General features: G+C 34.9%; 1 protein-coding gene across 2 annotated transcripts; it reads right to left on the bottom strand.

The window, feature by feature from the left end:
- Positions 1-201: 201 nt before the first annotated feature.
- LOC134661999 (apyrase-like) lies at positions 202-16,677 on the bottom strand. Of its 2 annotated transcripts, none has more exons than XM_063518240.1 (11): positions 16,535-16,677; positions 14,837-15,059; positions 13,761-13,958; positions 10,193-10,323; positions 6,674-6,821; positions 6,113-6,239; positions 5,371-5,525; positions 5,066-5,156; positions 3,722-3,868; positions 2,690-2,856; positions 202-366 (listed from the first exon to the last, which is right to left on the bottom strand). In XM_063518240.1, the coding sequence occupies exons 1-11, from the start codon at positions 16,627-16,629 to the stop codon at positions 229-231; spliced, it is 1,620 nt and encodes a 539-aa protein (XP_063374310.1). In that variant the 5' UTR covers positions 16,630-16,677; the 3' UTR covers positions 202-228. The 2 variants fall into 2 exon arrangements, with proteins under 2 accessions (XP_063374310.1, XP_063374318.1); XM_063518248.1 differs by lacking the exon at positions 2,690-2,856 and adding an exon at positions 820-986.
- Positions 16,678-21,379: the final 4,702 nt, after the last annotated feature.

Here is a 21,379-nt window from a genome sequence, read left to right as displayed (position 1 = left end):
CATTTCGGTCTTCTAATATTGGAGCGTTACAACCGCTGATTTTAAAATGTTGAATATTTTCTGTTATTTAGTAGGTAAAACGATAGTTCGTTTGGCCAATGTAGTACCCAAACCGTCTCTTTTGTACTAAAATTACCGGGGTATTAGACAGATTGGGTAACAGATTGGAGAGTATATAAAAACACAGTTAATGTATTTAGGTAGGTAATTATTGTATTATTTTGATTTCTAGTCGCTGCACGGGTTGGATATTTCTACACGGCCGTCGACATCCTTGAAAACCGGCGACTGGTGCCTTATGTAATCTTGCAACAGATCGTAGTCCACTCCTATTACTTCAACGTCAAAGCGGTTCTCAGAAATCATCTGAAAGTTACAAACAATATTGGTCATTTTCGTGGCCGGAGTGTTCAAATTTCCTAGCAAGCATAATTATTTATGCTGCAATAACTTCTTATTTAAATATTTTTGTGTAGTACTAGATAATATTAATACTTAAGACATTTTGATACTCAAATCATTATGGTCCATTGGATTTGGTTTTAAAAAATCGGAAGATTTAAAAACTTCAAAAAAGAAGACTTTCTATTCTAATTTGCAGTAATAAGACAAAATACATAAATACAATTTTTAATATTTAAAAAAAAAACGCATAAAATATTAAAAAAAGACTAAGGACGCTAAGATACGATATAATAGCAGACTAGAAATGTTTTATGGCAAACAATAACAAAAATAACATACAGTAACATTATACATTTCACATAATAATGTAACATCTGCGTACTTATAGCCTATTTACAGCAGCACAAAACTTACTGTGAAATTCCCTCCACCTGCTCCTATAAAGTCGGAGGTGATAACCCTGTAATAGTTTCCCGGGACTAGGGGCTCATATCTAGGGACGGGACAATCTACACAACGGACGGACGCGCTGACAAGTCGGCTACCCTTGGGCCGGGACCCGTCAAATACTGTTTGAATGCCTGTGGAATAATTGCCGGATAAAATAGAGCTAGGGAAGACAAATATAGAAGAAATTATTTTTGGAACTACACAAATTATGCCATAATTATTTGGTTTTATCAATTTTTTATCGTTTTCGGTTTATTCTGCGAACGGAAGAAACATGGAAGACATTGTGTATGATGTTAAAAAATAGTTTTTTTTTTTAACTTATTACCTACATATTATAATAGTGAGGTTATGCTTTGCTGCTCGATTTTATAGTCGTAATTAAGGTTGACCAAAGAAAACTCATTTATTGTATAATATGTGTTATAAAATGAATATACCTAAAACTAAAATTAATTACAATTAAGATAACTAAAGCTAAAAAATTAAAGGTTAAATTAGGCGGTTGACCTGTAATGTCGTAATAAAATTTATTAAACATCAAATATGAAAATGCGGTAGGTATACCGAAATAAATTCTTAATACGACTACTCTGTTGAACAGTTTTTGTATTTTCGTAAGTAGGGCAAAGTACTCTACTTATTGGGTATGGCGTTCCATATTAGGAAAACAATTTTATGCAAAACGTTCCAGACACAGTATTAAAAATATATTGAAGAACGAATATTGGAAGATTTGGAAGTGATGCCAAAAGTAAAATGAATGGTTTAATACCTATAACAACATAAAAGTTTAGGAGAACGCCAAAATCATAATTATATTCCTGGCTTGTTTTAAATATGAGGAGGACGATAATGAGTTAGCTGATAGATTGTATAGTAAAACAAGCAACAACGGTTGCACTCCGGGAGTGCCGATAGAAGTGAAAACTCACCTCACTATGTTTCCGACGCCCGGTTACACGATACATACGTTTAGCGGAGGTATTCTATTTATTTATTATATATTATTATCATTCTCAAATAAGATCACACTTTGTCATTGACATGTTTATTTACATACTGCCATGACAACGTCAAATTATTTAAACATAGGTAAAGAGTCTTGAAAAGGAGTCTGCAACATAAATGTCAAATAACATTGAGTTTTTCTTTATTGATTTAAATTCCATTTAAATTATGAGTGGCCACCTTACGGGGGCTTACGGTCACCTGATTGCCTTACGCTGTCTCGAGTTTATCATTTTTTCCCCACCTCAAAAAGTGCCCAGCGCCGCTAAAGAAGTTTTCACTTCAAAAAGTTTTAGGACAGTTTTTGTACCCTCCTCAAATAAACGCAAAACATACTTTATCTGTGTTTTTTACTCATACTGTATAACTATATGTCTCATAATCCTATATAAGAATACCGGGAAAATATGGAATCGCTTATTGATGTTTTTTTTTTCTGTTTAACGTAAATGAGGCGAAAGAATATTTAAGACAAATATGGAAAGCAACTAGGTACTTACTTAATAGGTAAGTAAATAGTGTTTGCTTGAAACAGGTTTCACTCCTTTATTGTACGAGATTGTATGCATAATCTGCTCTCCGCTATATTATATTATAGAGACTTAACGATCGCTTCGTCGGAGCGCTTATAGTAGGGGTTGTGATTTCCACCGCAACATAGCCGCACCGCAGTTTCATCTGAAGCCTTGAAACTGCTTATAACATAATCCTACGCTAATATTTATCAGAAAAGCCAATATCAATAACACTATTAAGCCCAAATCAACACCACAAAGCCAAGCAATATACATGCACAATAGCACTCAATAGGGTTGTCACTCACAGAGAATCCATCGCCTCCGTCACTGATGAAGCTTTGAGAGATCATTGTGTAATTCTTGTCTAATCTTAGAGGCTCGTACATTGGGACGCTGCAGTCTATGCAGCGAACGCTCGCTGTGACAACCCTGCTGCCAACCGGCTTGGAACCGTCGAAGACTGCATGGAGCCCTGAACAGTTTAATAACTAGCTATAAGCATCATTTCAACTATCCAATTAAGACGAAAGACAGATATACATACAAGCTTAAGCTCGAAAAAACCCCTAGGTTTATAAAGTAGGCTAAAAACAAAGATTATGCGTAGGAATAGGTGTCGGCAGAAGAGTAGAGGTAAATGATTAAATACACATAGGTCGTATTAATAATAATGATAATGATGAAGGAATATAATAATGATGATGAATTGCAAACATAGTGAATGAACGAATACGTGAAAGTGACTACATATATGTCTATTTGTGGAATTGGGTGGGTATAGAGTTCATAGATCCACACTTTTAATAACTTATTATTTTATTTTTTATTTAGAGAAAACTTTCCTGACAACCTCATCTTATAAGTTTCAAAAAAAACGTAAGCTGTATAATCACCAGCTTGCCTTTAACAGATATTTTCAACGCGCCGCCACTAAAAATTTGTAAGCTCTATTTAAATATAATATGTATAAAAATATGGCATTTATTTGTGTAGTTCCGTGACAGAATTAATAATATACTTGATATTTAATTGCATAGTAATCTTCTTCGAACAACAAATATCATTTTTTACATTGTTTTAATACAATTTCTTGTAGGTAATACATCTGTATGTATTACCTACAAGAAATTGTATTAAAACAATGTAAAAAATGATATTTGTTGTTCGAAGAAGATTACTATGCAATTAAATATCAAGTACAGATGTATGTATTACTCGTATTGTGCAGTGTCAAAAAATGGCATTGGTTCATTGTAATTGGTATCACGCCCCGTGTGGCGGTCAAAAAATATTCCTAGATTTTGATATGCATTAGGCACATTTATATAAAGTGGTACCTGAAACCTGAAGCATCCTCGCCCCGTTATAAGGATCATTGGCGACTGAAAACTCTAGCATTTCCATAATGTGGTCGCCTCTTAACTGGAAAACTTCCACGTTGTTCTCAAACGGGGTCGATAAAAGCATGGCTTCGAATGTTATTGCTGTAATAAGAAAATATATAGTACATTATTTTCGAGGTTCGGAAGTAGCTACTTGCAGGCTGAGGATTCGTTTTAAACGGACGACCTTGGGAGTCCGTTTAATTGAATCCGAAGCCAGCAAGTAGCCTTCCAGCCGAGTCATATATAGTGCTTTTCTCAAAAATGGTGCAAGAAATTGAAATATTTTACAGAAGCAACGTTCACAGAAAAAAGTAAAACCATTAAAAAGATTTGCTTGCCGCCTTAAAAAAAAAGTATATTTTTCTGATGAAAATACGCCAACGTATTTGAGACACCTAAATAGTCGCGGTACCAACATTATAATAATAAGTCCTGATCATCTGTTTGGCTGTTTAATGGACCTATGCCTTCATTTGATATGGTCATTTAAAGTTTTAAAAAGTTTGGTTCTCGTTAAATAATGGAATTTGTATGCAACATATTGCAGTCCCGAAATTGAGACTGCAATGTTTTTAATTTTTTGAATGACCATAAACTACGCACTTCGCGACCTATTTTTTAACCGGCAACGTCGACTTTGCCATCCATTTTTGAGAAAAATACATTATTTGAAAATATAGTCCTTAAATCGAAAGTTGTACTTAATGTCAAATAGGTGTTTTTGGGTGAAATACAAGCTATAAAAATGTATCACTTGTATTTGGTAAAAAGGAAATTGCCTTAAGGTACAATATTTTTTATTACGATAGCAACATGATTGTGATTGGCGTTCTCATTAATTATTTTAATAGTTACATAAATTATTACATTTGTAGTATTATGTAATTATTTCACGAACTCATTCAGTAGAATTTGTTTTCTTTTATTATATTATTGCTCTGAATATGAACCTTTAAAGATAGATATTTATAAATATTTTGACCACAAAAAGAACTTTTCCAATATATTTCATCATTATTTCATGTTAAATACTATACGAATAATACCGGATTAACGATTTTCACCGTACAACGCAAAATATCACTAGCATACCGTTTCAAAATTACAAAATTATCAATTTCATGCGAATATAATCGTGATTTTACGTGTGTATATTATTAAAAGGTTATTTTTAACTTGCAATGTTTTGTGAACTATTTGAAAACCATCCATGCTTTATTTGTACAAAATGCCTATTTAATGTTTTGTGAGCCCACACGCGTAATAAAATATTTTGTAATAATTATCAACACTTACTTCCTGGCTCAATGTCTACTCGTATGCCGCCTTGGTTGATGACGCAGAAATGTGCGTAATTCCAGTTACCGTCCTGGGCCAATGGCAAGGCCTGAAATACAAGCATTATAATAAATAATAATTCATTTAAAACAATAAGAAATAAAAGACAACCAGGGGACAAGATAGGATTTTCCTTAAATTGTACACGTCTAGAGATGGCAAGTAATTTTTGTCTTTGTTCTACTTCAAAAATTTACAGGATACTCGCATCAAACTGACTGTAAAACAACAGATTTTGCCCTAGAATTATTTAAAGTACTCACAGCATGCATAAAGGCGTCACAGATAAAACTGCCCAGATTGCACTCGCCGCAAGCACAGCTGGCACCAAGATGAACCATGGATGACCCCACTTCTTGTCGGGCCAAGTCATCTACCTGGGGGAGATAATATGCTATTTTCTCCAAAACATCCGGTGCTGAAAATTAAACAATATAGCTATAAAAACTTTGTATTATGAGCCATTTGATACAAATATAAGCCCCCCAAAAATGTGATGTAATATATTTTTCACACCACCTATTCGGAAAACAGCTTTTTCTTCCCTGCTAGGAGGGATCAATGTGGCACTTTTCCTCCCTGCTAGGAGGGATCAAAGTAACACTTTTCTGTTCTAGCATACTATTTTTAATTTTTTTTGCACATTATTTTTTTAGCTTAAATAATCTGTTTAAGCATCAGATTGTGTCAACACTAAGATTTTTTTATTTTCCTCTTAGTTGATGTGAAAAGCAGTATGTGTCACACGGTATCAAAATTATTTCGTCTTGGGCGTTAACACTTGAATCCCTCATTACGCTCAGGATTCTACTATAGAATCCCTCACTACGTTCAGGATTCAATGTACGCCCTTGACGGAATTATATCATTTTGATCCCTTGTAACACAAACTACTATTTTGTGTGTGGTGGATTGGTGCTTATTTTGTTTTTCAAGCTAAGAACAACGAATCGTAGTGAAAAAAATCGGAAAGAGTTGTGACTGAATAATATATTAGTTACCTACCTTGTACTACCTCATTTCCCAGGTAGTGTGGATGGCCTTCCCAATTGAGAAGATTCCCGGCGTCGTCAAAGAACAATTTGATTTCTCCCAAATATTGCGTGTGCGCCGCTGCTTGTACTATCAACACCTTTAATATTAAAAAAAAAAGTTATTTAAACAAAAAACTGATGCAGGCACAGCACAGGCGTTATTTTACCGATATGCATTTTTCTATTTCGTCTAGCGTAGTATCCTCAAAGGGGGAACATATCGTCAGTTTGGCACAACTAAATTGATTGATTAAGCCTGCTGCTTGCCATATAGACTATTTTATTAAACGATTATGATATTACCACACATAAAATTGGTTACGATTAAATTGGTACGTTTTTCGAAAGCTGCAGCGGTATCATGTTCGCGTTTTTATCACCTGTCATGTCATGCGTCACTTTCGCACTTATACACTTGTTAGAACGTGACAGGCATGGTGATAAATGATAAAGAGCCGGCCAACTTAGCCCTTCTTGTTACCTAATATAAGTTTTGTAGTGTCAAGGTCTTTGCCCGTTTTTCTATACGAACCTGTCTTGTCTCCTGTTCAACCACCACAGGATAAGGTCCTTCAGGGACGAAGGCGCTATTTTCCGGTGGATCTTCGTTGTACAATAACGTGTGACTGTGGCCACCAACGATGATGTCTATGTATGGACCACCGTGGAGTGCTATTTCTCTGAAATCAAATGTGTTCATTTCATATGTTCCATATTAAACAATTACGCTTTTACAAATTATGCTTTGTCAATCTACAATTATATACAGGAAATTATATAATGAAATGATCGTCGATATTTAATTATTATTCCTATAGTTGTCCTTTACAATTAAAATACTAATGTATTAAACATATTCTAAAAACCCGGAACACATTGTGCTGTAGATAAATAATGATAAGACAAGTCAAACCGTTTAAATTGAAGCGATTATTAATTATGGTTATCAACTTATCATAGTGTGGTAACCGCCTCAGTTTATATGTGTCGGCGGCAGATCGTAAAATCGGCCATATCGAAATATTCCTAAGCATATCATGAAACGCCGCCATTGAGGTTTGCACGATATGGCTGATCGTCGCGCTAGGCAGATCATGAAATGCCGGCGTTTCATGATCTGCCTAGGAATATCACCCTTTGAGATTTGCACGATATGGCTGGTGGTCGCTAGGCAGATCATGAAATGCCGGCGTTTCATGATCTGCCTAGGAATATCACCCTTTGAGGTTTGCACGATATGGCTGGTGGTCGCTAGGCAGATCATGAAATGCCGGCGTTTCATGATCTAGCTGCCTAGGAATATCACCCATTGAGGTTTGCACGATATGGCTGGTGGTCGCTAGGCAGATCATGAAATGCCGGCGTTTCATGATCTAGCTGCCTAGGAATATCACTCATTGAGGTTTGCACGATATGGCTGATGGTCGCACACGCACGATCTTTAAGCGCAATGAACTGAAATTGTGCTTGTCATATAATGTATCAACCTATCAACTCACTGCCCGATTCGAATAATGCTTATGAGAAGTCACAGCGCCGCGTCGGTATCGTACCGCTATGACTTAGGTATTATAAGCATTGTTCGAATCGTGCCGTCATTTTAATGAATTAAATGACTCAAGGGGATGAGATTATGAGACATGGTACGAATAGTCGGACATTCACAATAGTAAATCCACTAAAGCCTCTTTGTTATTAACTTAGGTGTTAAGAGGATTTAGACCACTGGGCCTCTATCTAGGGTTTTGCAGCCGTAACCTGTTTTTGTTCTCTCCTCTAATGCCTCGCATTTCCATGAAAGCCGGATGAAATAGGTCTGGTGTGTGGACACAATTTCCATTTTTATCAATGGTCGTAGTAGTAATATGTAGGTAATTACTAATATATATAAAATAATTATAATTTCTTCAATTATACGAATTTTAGGAAGCGCTCTTAATCAACATTTCGACTTCTTAATTCTTGTTAATCTTTACAAAACAACTTAGGTACTTAAATAAGGTGCAGAAAGAATTATTTTTTCTGGTCGCTATTACAATTCAGCCATGACATCGCCACTTAGGTATCACAAAAGTAGTCAAGTCAGCTACTGTGACTTTCTCAAGCGTAATTGACGACCTTGTTATAATATAATATAAGAGTTTTTTGTCTTTTAATATTATTATAGTATTTTATGCAACCGTTGTTTAAGAGGGGTCAAAAAAGGCGAGTGGCGTGAGTAACAATTTGAGGCGAAGCCGAAAATTGTTAATAAAGACGCCACGAGTATTTTTTGACTCAGTTAAACAACGTTGCATACAATACTTTTTCTACGACCAAGCACTTGTACTTTGAAAAAAATTTGTAAAAACAAATATTTTTCATTCAACAAAAATAATACTTTAAACAAGTGGAATCATATAGGATATAATATATATATAAACAAACCAAAAATATACAGCTAAGATACGCGACCCGACCCCCGCGCCCCGCGCCCCCCGGCCGGTTGGTCAGCGACACCTTCTTGTAACTCATGAGGCCCTGGTACTTGCTCTTAGTTAAATTACAATTTTGGACAGTTTTTTTCTCGATTTTGGCCACAGTGGCCTATGGAGATTAACAAGCAACGCTAAGCGGTGTTCGTAGTCTATGGATCATGCTATATTACGGGTGTCACATGCGCGTTTCTGACTTCTGAAGCAATTTTATTGTTTCTACTAGTTAGTACTCATCTGTCAGAGATGACAATTAAAATTAAGTTGGCAATAATGTATTTATTACCTACAATATTTTTTAAGTGGTGATTACACGAAGTTTCGTAAACGTGCCAAAAAGATACCGCGTGTATGCACAAATACTTTTTTGGGGAATAGACTAAAGACTTGTCTTGATAACTATAACATAGGGGTTTAAAGGTGTGTGTACGACCTTTTAAATGACAAATAAAAGTACGGGAGTAGAAAAAAATACAAAATAGATCTAACATGCTTTTGAGCTCAATATTTGCGGATATTTTATAACCTACTCGTATTTACCTAGTCGCCTAATACTTTTCACTAAGACGTAATGTTTTTGTCGCGTGGTTCAAAGTTTTAAAATAGTTTGTTTAAAGGCATCTAACCATTAAATTAGTCAGATGGTAACATAATTATTTTGACGTCGTCAAATAAATATGACAAAAAATCTTTAGGTGAACTGAGACCAAAAGCAATTAATAATAAACAAACGGGTAGTTATTTCGTAGCCTTAAATAAGCCACCCAAAACTCGGCCTAAACAAACGATCCTGGCTCCTTCAGCATTACAGATTCGTAGGCTGTTGTATTTTACAATGGAGAGAAAAGGCTGCGTTAAATTAAAACAAAACACAAATAGGTCTAACTGAGGTTTACGTTCTAATTTGATGTTAAAGTAAAATTAACTCATAAATGCTTTTGAGACAACTCTGACCAAAATCGTTTCATCTATACGCAAACGGGTTTTGAGATAAGGTTTTAGAAAATATAAATATAGACACTTGTAGTCTTGTATTTATGTTTAATATGATTATAATACTGATTGAAACTTTCACGATTTCTACACATTATTAAATTGTACAACGGGACTTATCGCGTATCTAAGTTTTAAGATTTACCTCCGACATTTCGAGGACGGCGTTGTCCCCGTGGCCTCGGAGAAAACTGGCTAAAGTTGACATCAGCATCTTCTAACCGCGCGAGATTTTCGAACTACCCGCACTTGGTCTTGTTTATCAGCTTGAACGGTTTGCGTTTATTTTAAAACTTAGAGCGGTTTCGCACTACGTCCGCTCCGAATCCGATCCGAATCCGTGAAAATATGGTCCGAAGTAGCCGTAGAACTATTTCTATGGTAATTTACGCACTCCGTCATCCGATTTCGGAAAGAAATCAGACTGATCTAGTGCTTTTAGATACGCGATTAAGTTCCATCGTACAATTTAATAATATGATTATATTTAGAATTAAAATGCCCAAATGCAAAACTCTCAGCTTGTCCCGGGCAGATGTATAAACTTACATATTTAAAAAAAATCGAATTAATAATGTCAATACCTGTCAATTTCAATGCCACAATGCGACAGCACTACGATAATGTCAATGCCTTGTTCGTGCAGTTTCTCAGCCTCTTGTCTCACTACCTCGACCTCGTCTGTAAAACGCAGCCTTCCGGTAGAAGCAAGAATCTAAGAAAAGTAAAGAGATGAAACAGACATTTTAGTTTTCAATGTTACCTTATAAACACATGGAGATGGCGACATTTGTAGTTAGCCGTTATTATAGTGCGACAACAAAAAGTGTGAAACATTACTGAGTGACGAAATTATAGACGTAATTATATTGTAAAAAGGATTTTTAACATCTACTGTTAAAAATCCTTTTTACAAGCTTTTATTTAACTTGCCCTGTTAGTATGTAAATTATAAGTATGTTGTTGTTAATTAATAAGTGTGGGTCAAATCTAGGAAGCTAAATTTGATACATTCCGATTTACGATTGAGCTGAAAATTTTCATACATATGTAAGTCGGGTGACAATGCAATGTTATGGTACCATAGGAACTCTGCGATGAAACAACGCAAGCTTATTGTGTTTCGGGTTTTCCAAACCACATTACTGAATTATCTATTAATAAATTTAGGAATTATGTAAAGCGTCAACTTATTTCTAAAGCTTATTATACCACACAAGACTACATGAATGATAAAAAAACGTGGGATTAATTTTATTGTTATTCGAAACGATTATTTATTTATTAGGTATATTTGATTAATGATGAGGAAATTGATATTCCGGTGTATGTACTTCTTTTGTTTTTTATTTTATATTTATTTGACATTTAGATTTTATTCTAGAAACATTCTAGACTAGAATTCTTTTATAAAATTTTTTTTCTTGTTTGACGATCCTTTTGTGAAATCCTTAAATTTTTGTTAAAATTGATTTGTATAATAATCTAATATTATTATGGAATAATAACATCAATAAATTGCTCTGATAATTAGCTTAAGATAATTGACCGCAGCGTAGCGAAGGTCTACGTTTTGACTCGGGCATTTTGCTTTTGTATGTCCGGATGTTCTCCTCTACAGTACGGATATGATGGTCGTTCTTGTCTACGTGACAGCGTGATAAAACGGTGTCCGTCACTTTCTTTCCCACGGTGTTAAACAGTGACAGTTATTTTATCACGTGGATAAAGATGGATAAAGCTATCCATAATAGGCTGGCAGGTCGCAATTCTTAACTGATTTTCGTGAAATTTTGTGACCGAATTCTATGACTAAATAAATTTTTTTTGTCGATCCGGTTTTTGGAAATTTTTCAAAATGGCGGAGTCGTGATAGCTCCCGCCTAAACAAATAGTCGTATCGGTATCATAAGAGATTTTTCTTTTTGAGACATATTTACATAGTAAATGGCAAAAAATGCAGAAAAATTGTATTGCTGGTTTAGGCGGTATTTAGATATTTAGTTTGTACTCGAGAATGAGTAGCCGAATTTCGTCAGCTTAGCTAAGAACTATCATGGCGCATTTTGTAAACAATCGCTTTTTAGGGTTCCGTAGCCAAATGGCAAAAAACGGAACCCTTATAGATTCGTCATGTCTGTCTGTCTGTCCGTCTGTCCGTCTGTCTGTCCGTCCGTATGTCACAGCCACTTTTCTCCGAAACTATAAGAACTATACTGTTGAAACTTGGTAAGTAGATGTATTCTGTGAACCGCATTAAGATTTTCACACAAAAATAGAAAAAAAACAATAAATTTTTGGGGTTCCCCATACTTCGAACTGAAACTCAAAAATCTTTTTTTCATCAAACCCATACGTGTGGGGTATCTATGGATAGGTCTTCAAAAATGATATTGAGGTTTCTAATATCATTTTTTTCTAAACTGAATAGTTTGCGCGAGAGACACTTCCAAAGTGGTAAAATGTGTGTCCCCCCCCCCCGTAACTTCTAAAATAACAGAATGATAAAACTAAAAAAAATATATGATGTACATTACCATGTAAACTTCCACCGAAAATTGGTTTGAACGAGATCTAGTAAGTAGTTTTTTTTTATACGTCATAAATTGCCTAAATACGGAACCCTTCATGGGCGAGTCCGACTCGCACTTGGCCGCTTTTTTTGTTTGTACACAGAAAGTCTGGGTTCGATCCCCAGTAAGACATAGCTTTTTGTATTCTTTTTTCACTTAAACTTTGTATTTTTTTAAATAAATTAAAATCTTTGTATTGTTGATTGATCAAACCGCTGTGTAGCGCTGTCATCGTGCACGGTCCCAATAAGCTATGCTCGCGAGGTCTACAGCTCACAGAGCCACTAGTATATAATATGTTACGATTCATAAGTGCTTGTTTTGAGTTTATTTTGAGTTTGAGTGAGTTTGAGTTTTAGTTTAGAATTGTCTCTAGTCTCGATGAGTATTATTTTGCTGTGGTAAGAAAAGTACAGTCAGCGATAAAAGCTTGTACCAAAAATGGACATATTTACGTATTAGCTTCGGAATATTTACAGACCGTATTCATTATAAACCGTCTGCATCTGATTCATTAACACGGTCCACCATACGTAAACAGATTTACCCGTTTTAAACGTGAATTTTACTTAATGTGTATACACTGTTTAATTTTATTATGTTTGGCGAACTTGATAAGGAACGTGTCGTCTGTTCACATAATATATACAGTGTAGCTACTCATGTAGTTTTAATGAACGTGTAGCGTAGAATGTCAGTGAAATGACAGTACAGTCTCAATAAAAAATAACCAGATTCTCAAACATTTGGCTTGATACTTTTGTTGCACAAGTTTTTTTCCAATATTTTTTAAAGTAGGTATAGGTAGTTAAATGTTTTTTCACCTCAGCAGCTGGAACAAGGGTACTTTGCTACTTAAAAACAGTGAGCAAAATCGCATTTTGCACACTGAGTGAGACAAAATGAGCAAAATGCGATTTTGCTCACTGTTTTTAAGTAGCAAAGTACCCTTGTTCGAGATGCTGAGGTGAAAATTTAATTGTTGGTATATCTTAAGAAAACATGAGTGAATAGAGGTTAGTGATGAAGAAGGAATACATTTTTCGGGTTCTGTAATATGTTCTCACTGCTGAGGTGAAAAGTTTTGTGAACTACACGAGATCAAAGTTATTTACATCTCGTGCGATTTTGAGTCCCTTACTACGCTCAAGATTCTAAATTAGATTCACTCGCTACGCTCGTGAATCTATTATAGAATCTTTCGCTTGCACGGGACTCAAAATAAGCACTCGAAGAAATATCAAACTTTGATCTCTTGTTGTACAAATAACTATTTTCGGGATAGCACATTTTTGTTGACCATGTATGACAACAGTGTAGACAAAAGGAGATGGTAGGTGTATTTCGTAAAAATCATATCTGAGATATCTGATGAGATTTAATTAAAAGTTTTAATAATTCATTGTTTTTGAGTTAATAAAACTTTTAATTTATGCTAACAATGAATCAATTCCCGCTGGAAATATATTTTGTAATGTACAACTATGTTTAAAAGCTCTGTACAATGAACCATAATTAATGAACTCTAGAATTAGTAAAATATGACATTAATTAACCTTATACGATTAGAACTACTTACATTAGTAGAAGCTATTATGACGCCAATGATCCCAATTCTTCTTCCATTCTTTTCCACTATTATACTGGGCTGGTACAAACCCTGTATTGTAGGCTCATCGTCGTCGATGATATTAGCGGTAACCATCGGTGCTTCTAAATGTTGCAAGTAGGGCACTACTCCTTCTATGCCATTGTCAAATTCATGGTTACCTAGTACCTAGAAATAATTCATCGTTTTCAGAGCTTTGAAATAATTGGTTTGATTATTTGATTATATGAGCAAGGGGTATGATAACTCGGATTAATTAAAAACAATGCAGTTATAGGGGATATTACTGCAATGTTCTGCCGCCAGAGTGCAGCATTGTAAACCATAGAGTACCTTATACATACAGTGCCTTAAACTGCTTTTTGACAAGTTTTCACAGTTGATAAAATATCATCATCATCATCTTCCTCGCGTTATCCCGGCATTTTGCCACGGCTCATGGGAGCCTGGGGTCCGCTTGACAACTAATCCCAGTAATTGGCGTAGGCACTAGTTTTTACGAAAGCGACTGCCATCTGACCTTCCAACCCAGAGGGTAAGCTAGGCCCGTATTGGGATTAGTCCGGTTTCCTCACGATGTTTTCCTTCACCGAAAAGCGACTGGTAAATATCAAATGATATTTCGTACATAAGTTCCGAAAAACTCATTGGTACGAGCCGGGGTTCGAACCCGCGACCTCCGGATTGCAAGTCGCACGCTCTTACCGCTAGGCCACCAGCGCTTCTAGTTGGCCACAGTTGATAAATATGACATTAATAAATAAATCAAGGCGGTTTGTTTACAAAGGGCCTACCGGGAAACGCGGCAATCGAAACTCAGCTATCTGCCTTTTTATCGCTCGAATATGCAAGTGATAGAGAGGTTAGATGACAAATTTCGACTCTCTCGTTTGCGGTAGACCCTCAGATTGTAACGGATTGTGGTAGTGGCGCCCCCTACGCAGAGTTTCGCGTAATATTTCCTATTACACAACGACAGGTATTTGATAACGAAAATTATAGTGCGTGCATTAATGGTGTTGTAAGTAATTGCAAGAAGGACTTACATGCGCGTCATGATGGAACATATTCATAAAATCTTGTGTTACATTCCATCTCAATATATTGTACCAAATAGTACCCTGAAAGCTGTCACCAGCGTTCAGGACCAAAGAATGAGGTTCCCTTTCCAAGCCACTGCGTACCGCCGTTGTAAGGCGGGCGAAGCCTCCGATACATGGAGCTGCTTGGGGGTTACATACCGTCCCCCACGGACTTGTTTCCATAAATCTGGTTAAAAAGTTTTGTTTTGTGATTAACATAATAATTGTCTAACTTATTTATCAACTGATAGTATGTTAGGTTGTAATGTCGATTATTTTAGTATATAATATAATGTTTTAATTAAATTCAAAATCGTAACATTTCTACAAATATAGGTTTTGTAAGTAGTATTCTTTACCAAAAACCTGCTTGCATGATGAAAATACTATAGAAATGAAGGATTAGATTATTTATAGGTATAAAACTTTATTTATCAAATAATTATGCTACAAATAAAAGTAATTAATTACAACTAACAAAAATAAAATAACCTAATAACTAAATATATACTAAACTAAAACTACCTAAAAAGTAAAAACCTACAAATAAAAAATTGGCCCCAATATACAGTATAATATACAGTAAAACCTGGATAATTGCAATCTCAAGGGACCGGCCATTTTTTGTCAATTAACCAGGTTTTTCATTTAAGCAGGTCGTGCCAATTAACGAGGTTCAAAAAATCGTTGTTGCAATTATAGAGGTTCTCATTAATAGAGGTTGCGTTCTGAGAAATTGCTTTTATGGAGGTTCAAATAACCATTGAAAGTAGATTCTGGGTTTCTGGTCTGTATATTATATAACTTGCACGTTTACACTTAACTACATTAGTTACTGCTTATAATCATTTGGTTTTTTTTTTTAAATAATCCCTTGAATTGTACAAGAAAGTTTTATTGGAATGTAAAAAGCATAATATATTATTATGTTTTTGATTTAATCAAAACTATTTCACCTACTACTCTGTGATAGATATCCAATTAATAAATTGAATTCTGGGTGAAGATTTAAAATAAAATTATCATTGCTATTAAAATATTGTTTCTGCTCTCTACAAGTCTACATTATTTCAATTACAGAGGTCTTACTTATAGACTCGTGTCAATTATAGAGGTAATAAGAAGAGCTAAATTAACGGATTTTTTTGCACAGTGTCAATTATAGAGGTCTTAGTTGCGATGTGGTCAATTACAGAGGTAAAATTACGAAAAGCACTAAAATATAAATTTCAATTATAGAGGTTCAAAAATTTCAATTATAGAGGCCTTTTGGTCTCAAGGGACCGGGACCGGACCTTTGGTTGCAATTATTGAGGTTTTGCATTTATCCAGGTGTCAATTAACCAGGTTTCACTGTAATTATATTATAAGCTAACAATTAAAAAAAATCACTATTGTGATTTTGGTAAAAAATATTATTTGCCAGCTTTAACAGTTTTATATTTCAATTATTTTATCAGCCCTATGTATTAAGACTGTTTAGCGTCTTCACATTTTAAAATACACTAAATATAACCAATGCTATCACACAAATAAATGCCCTTACCGGGATTCGAACCCGGGACCACTGGCTTTGCAGGCTAGGTCACTACCCACTAGGCCAGACAGGTCATCATTAAATTCAATATATGCTGCATCAAATTAATATTCAAGCACACTCACCTTGCATGGAAGTCATTATAATGTAATATGTTTAACTCATAAGTTCCCTGTCCACTAACCAGTAAAAAACACGCACTTAAAATCACTAAATACATTTTAAAATAATACTTTTAGGTTTTAGACAGGTACATGTTTTGCAAAAACCACGAGAGATATAAAGCTTAGAAAACAATATATTAAATTACAATATTCTGATTAGATATTACCGTTTATAGATAATTTTCATCGAGATAACACATTATAATATTATAGTAGGCATTAAATAAGGTAGATATGATAGATATAATTTAAGTGCGTTCTGGTTAATTACGTGAATTATTTTTATTGTCAAAATTTAATTATAGATTTTAATAATAAGCGCCTTAATTCAGTAACTGCCGACAGGAACGGCAGCTATACTCGTACGTAATACACGGTAGATATATCTGCATCTGACTTCTACGTATTGCTTCGTCTCTGACACCATTAAATGAATTAAGTAAGGTATGTGTCATATGTGTGAAGTGTTTTATTCTATTATTTTCGGTCTACGAACAAAATAAAAAATTTGCACACTGATTTCAGCAATACCAACCATTTATTCCAACAGATCGAGTGACACGGTAGAAGGCTGGTATCCCAGAGCAAGGTCAATGCAATGTCAATGCAATGCAATAGCAATGTCGCTAGAATATGTTTGTCATTGTTTAAAATAAGTTTTAACTTAAAATGTTTATAGTTAATTTACTTTATTAAAATTAAAGGTTCATTCACCAAAAATGATATTTATAAACAAAAAATCTTGACCTAAATTAGACTAACACCTAACCTAACTAACACATATTTGCCGCACACCCATTTTACATCAGTTAATCTAATGACACTACATTGTTTTACGCGGCAGGTAAACGTAGCGGTAAGCGCATTGTCATTTTCGGATTTTTCCTACGTTCCGTTGACGCAAGCGTTCAACGCTGCGTTTATCGCACAAAACAACCGCGCGCTTTAACTATATCTTAAATAGCATTTGCAATCAATAACTACACAGATAAGGTTATCGATAAAATAATAGATCGGTTTAATTAAATAATTTAGTACAATGTACATACTGCCGTATTCGAACTTCAAGATATTCACAAGAGACGACACGTACTAGGTCCATTCTAGATACGTTATAGTTTAGATATCAACTAGTTCTCTTTTACAGTGCAATTCGGGCAACCAATGTCCCTTTTACGTTAGATAGAGTTAGATATCTATTAGATGTGAATCCGATTTCTAAGTCATGTCTTGTGGAAATCGTTCAGAATCGCGGAAATGTCACGTTTGACAGGTTAGATCTTAAACATATCGTTATCGTATCTTGGTGATGTCTAAAAGATATCTAATAGATGTCTATTTCAAAATCCGAATCGGGCCCCTAATGTCGTATGCTATGTCGTGACTTGTATTATTTGTATTTATTTGTAAACTATTTGCTTTATGATACCTATTATAGGTATTATACCCTTTAGAAAGAACAAAAAAGTCATACAACTTTTTATGCATACAGTTTGTTATACATTGCAAAGGGATAGTTCAGCAGTTGTTTTCAAACAAACTAACGTAACACCCTTTTGTCATCGCCTTTTGCCATGCGTTTTGTTTGAATTCGGGAAATAAATTGCAAGTATAAAGCGAAGAGGGTCTGTTTCAATAATTGGATTGACATCGTACCCCGTATACGAGTTCAATCCAATTTAGCCTATCTTTGAATACCTATTGAACTTTACGGGCGCTACAACTTAACTTTTTTATACTATATCAAATTATGATAAATTATTACTTAATAATGTTTCTAATAAACTTTATATGTACCAGTCATTTTCGTTAGTAACCCTATTGACCCAGGTCAGGGGTATCAAATGTCTATCACACTTTTATTAGTTACAAACTCATCCCATTCCCATTCAACTATTTTAGAGTTGTAGTGTACGAGTAACTATAAAATAGTTTAATGGGAAGTTGGGCAGCAAGTATGTAAGTTTGATTTAACAATTCCTCGTTCAGCAAGTTTGTGATGTGATTGATTGAATGTGATTGCTAGGTTGCTTTTCCTAGTGTTGAATTACATTAGCATAAGCTTCGTATGAGCATTACAATGATTGATAGCTTCATTATAAAAATCACCAATGTGGAAGCTATTTAACATCCGAATAATTGAATTACCTAACACTTGTGTAGGTAATAAAGTTTATTATAAATATAGCATATATAGTATATATCTTTTTAAGTAGCAATTACTTAATGCATTCTTTACGTTCATCTTCTGAGTTGTTTCTAGCTATGCTGCATCACCGCCAACGTAACTTTATTGTTGAACAAATAATGCAAAGTGGCAGTGGCATGGTTAAAAACATGTAAGCTGTGGGATAATGGAACTAGGCAAGCAATGGGAGTTCTATGAATGTCTCGTAATTGATAACTAGTTCATACACGTCTCGTGTTCCAAATAATGGAGGACACGTGTTAAACGCTCCTGTATCCACTGTTTTATCAATCCGCATCCAACTTCACTGCACGATTAGTCAACTATTCTCTTTTAAGCTGTTTTTCTCGCTGACACACAGTTCGACTCATATAAAACCATATTTTAACACCCACAACAATTATGCATGCTGGAAGATTATATGTCAATCACTCGTCTACGTTATTTATTTATTTAACATTTTAAATCAGGCAACAAGGCCCATATTACAAATACCTTACAGACTATATATATACTCGTATATATGCATTTTATATAAACTTAAAAAAAAACTAAACACCATTTAGGCAACAAAATGGCGTGGCTCCGTTGAATCGTCTGGTCTTGTGTCGGATTCGGCAGTTTGCCCCGGAACCTCCGAAACACGACACCCTTCGGCCAGAAGTCGGTGCACTCGATGGTCCCCTGCAGCGGTTATGTAGGCATTGGTAGGTAATATGTAATATCGAAGCCGTGGCCGTATCAGGCGGTGTTATTCATATAACACCCAATATCTACATAAAAAAATCTGGTTCTCAGGTTAAAATTTACTCACATTTTCATTAAATTTACGAAGATTTTTCTTTCATTTCTTCAATTCATCCAAGGAGTAGGAAAACCAAATGCATTTCCCACCTCGGCCGCCTTAAATATTTTACTGAAGCAATACATATATCCAACCTTTATCAAATAAAGTTTAAATTCTTCTTTCAAAACAACTCAACATAACATCTTATAAAGGGAGCTTTGTTCTTTGAAATCTAAATGGGACTTATCGCGCTCAATTTTCGTTCGGTATCGTAAAAAGTATAAAAGTAAACGAAGACAAACTGCATACATTACTCGGCATCCATGAATGGATAAAAGCCTATTTTCCATTGTGTCACAGTGGGCTGTTAAGGTACAAAGGCAAAACCGGAATCGTTACTGGAAACGGCTGAATACAAAACACTTCCGAGTTTGGAAACGTCTGGTAACTTGGTGGTTTTTTTTTACTTTTGCTGGAGCCGAGATAGTATTTTTTAGTATGCCAGCGATTAAGTGTCAATTATTTAAAATTCTGTTCAAATACAAACAATGAATGCATTTGTTATAAAAGGGTCGCAATTATAAAAGTTTGTTAAAATAGATTTGTTCATTTTGTACTTAGCATTCATATGCTGGACATTTGGATGTTTGTTACTTACGTTTTTTATACCGTGAAACATCTCGTCAAGAGGTGAAAAAGGTAAAAATAGTAAGTCCGGGAGAAGTCACTGAGAGTAAGGGAAATGTAGCCCATTTAATGGTTTCAACGTGGATAAGGTCACAGTTTTATAGAAAAATATTCTTGTTGTTGCCTATAAATTTCATATTCTCATTTCCGGCATTCTTTAAGTTCCCCGTACATTCAAATAATGATAAGCATCCGTACTTCCAGCACAAATATTTCCCGCGGCCCGCGAATAATCCTACTCGGAGAAGTTGAGAGCCGTTCTTAAGATTCTTCAGCCGTGTTCACACAGTCAATAGAGGTTCAACTTTTCCTGTTATCGGCTCCTTGCGCCCTCGCGCTGTTAGTGGGAAACTTGGCATATTTACATGTTTACATTGTTCTTGTTTAAAATTAGTGGAGCAGACAAAAATCAGAGGCAGGAGAGTAATATAAAATTGCTAGAATAGGGCTTTTGATTTATTGTGATTAATACCTAAATAGGTACCTATGTATTAATATTCTTCCTGTGATGTAATTCGTTAATGACGTCGTTTGTTGCACATATTTTTATATATGCAAACAAGTTTCTACTTATTTGTAAAATATTTCAAACATATTCAACCTGCTGCACTACAGGAGATCCCCAAGTGAAACATTAGTTGCCTAAAATTATGACTTATAATATTTGCTAAATTTGATTTAACGAAGGTTGATAAACATTGGTGGGCTTTTTCTAAAATAAATATCGAAAACCCGATTCTTTCAAATCTGGACATTCTTGGGCTCATTCTACTCAGGATCGACAGCACTCTCCATCCTACCATTAAAAAAAGATGTCCCAAAATGTCCATTCCATTACGTCACGTTTTTAGTATGAGAAAAATTTTCACTTGTATGTAACGTGACGTAGTGGAATGTACAATTTTCATACAAAATTTTGGGACAATTTTTTTTATCACCAGGATTGAATATGCTAGTGATTCTGAGTTGAAAGAACCCAAAAACACCAGGATCTGGGAGAATCGGGTTTTCAATATTTATTTTAGAAAACGCCCTGGTACGAACGTGTACTTAGGTACGAGTAGGTACTATACATTATAACTTAAAATGGAAGTAGGTAACTATGTAAATAAACATGCTGGTGATACTAAAAAACAGAGTGTGC

This window comes from Cydia amplana, chromosome 1 (assembly GCF_948474715.1).
Source record: "Cydia amplana chromosome 1, ilCydAmpl1.1, whole genome shotgun sequence".
NCBI classification, from domain to species: Eukaryota; Metazoa; Arthropoda; class Insecta; order Lepidoptera; family Tortricidae; genus Cydia; species Cydia amplana.
The sequence above is the reverse complement of the archived record's forward strand: the minus strand, read 5'-3'. Positions and strand labels throughout refer to the sequence as shown.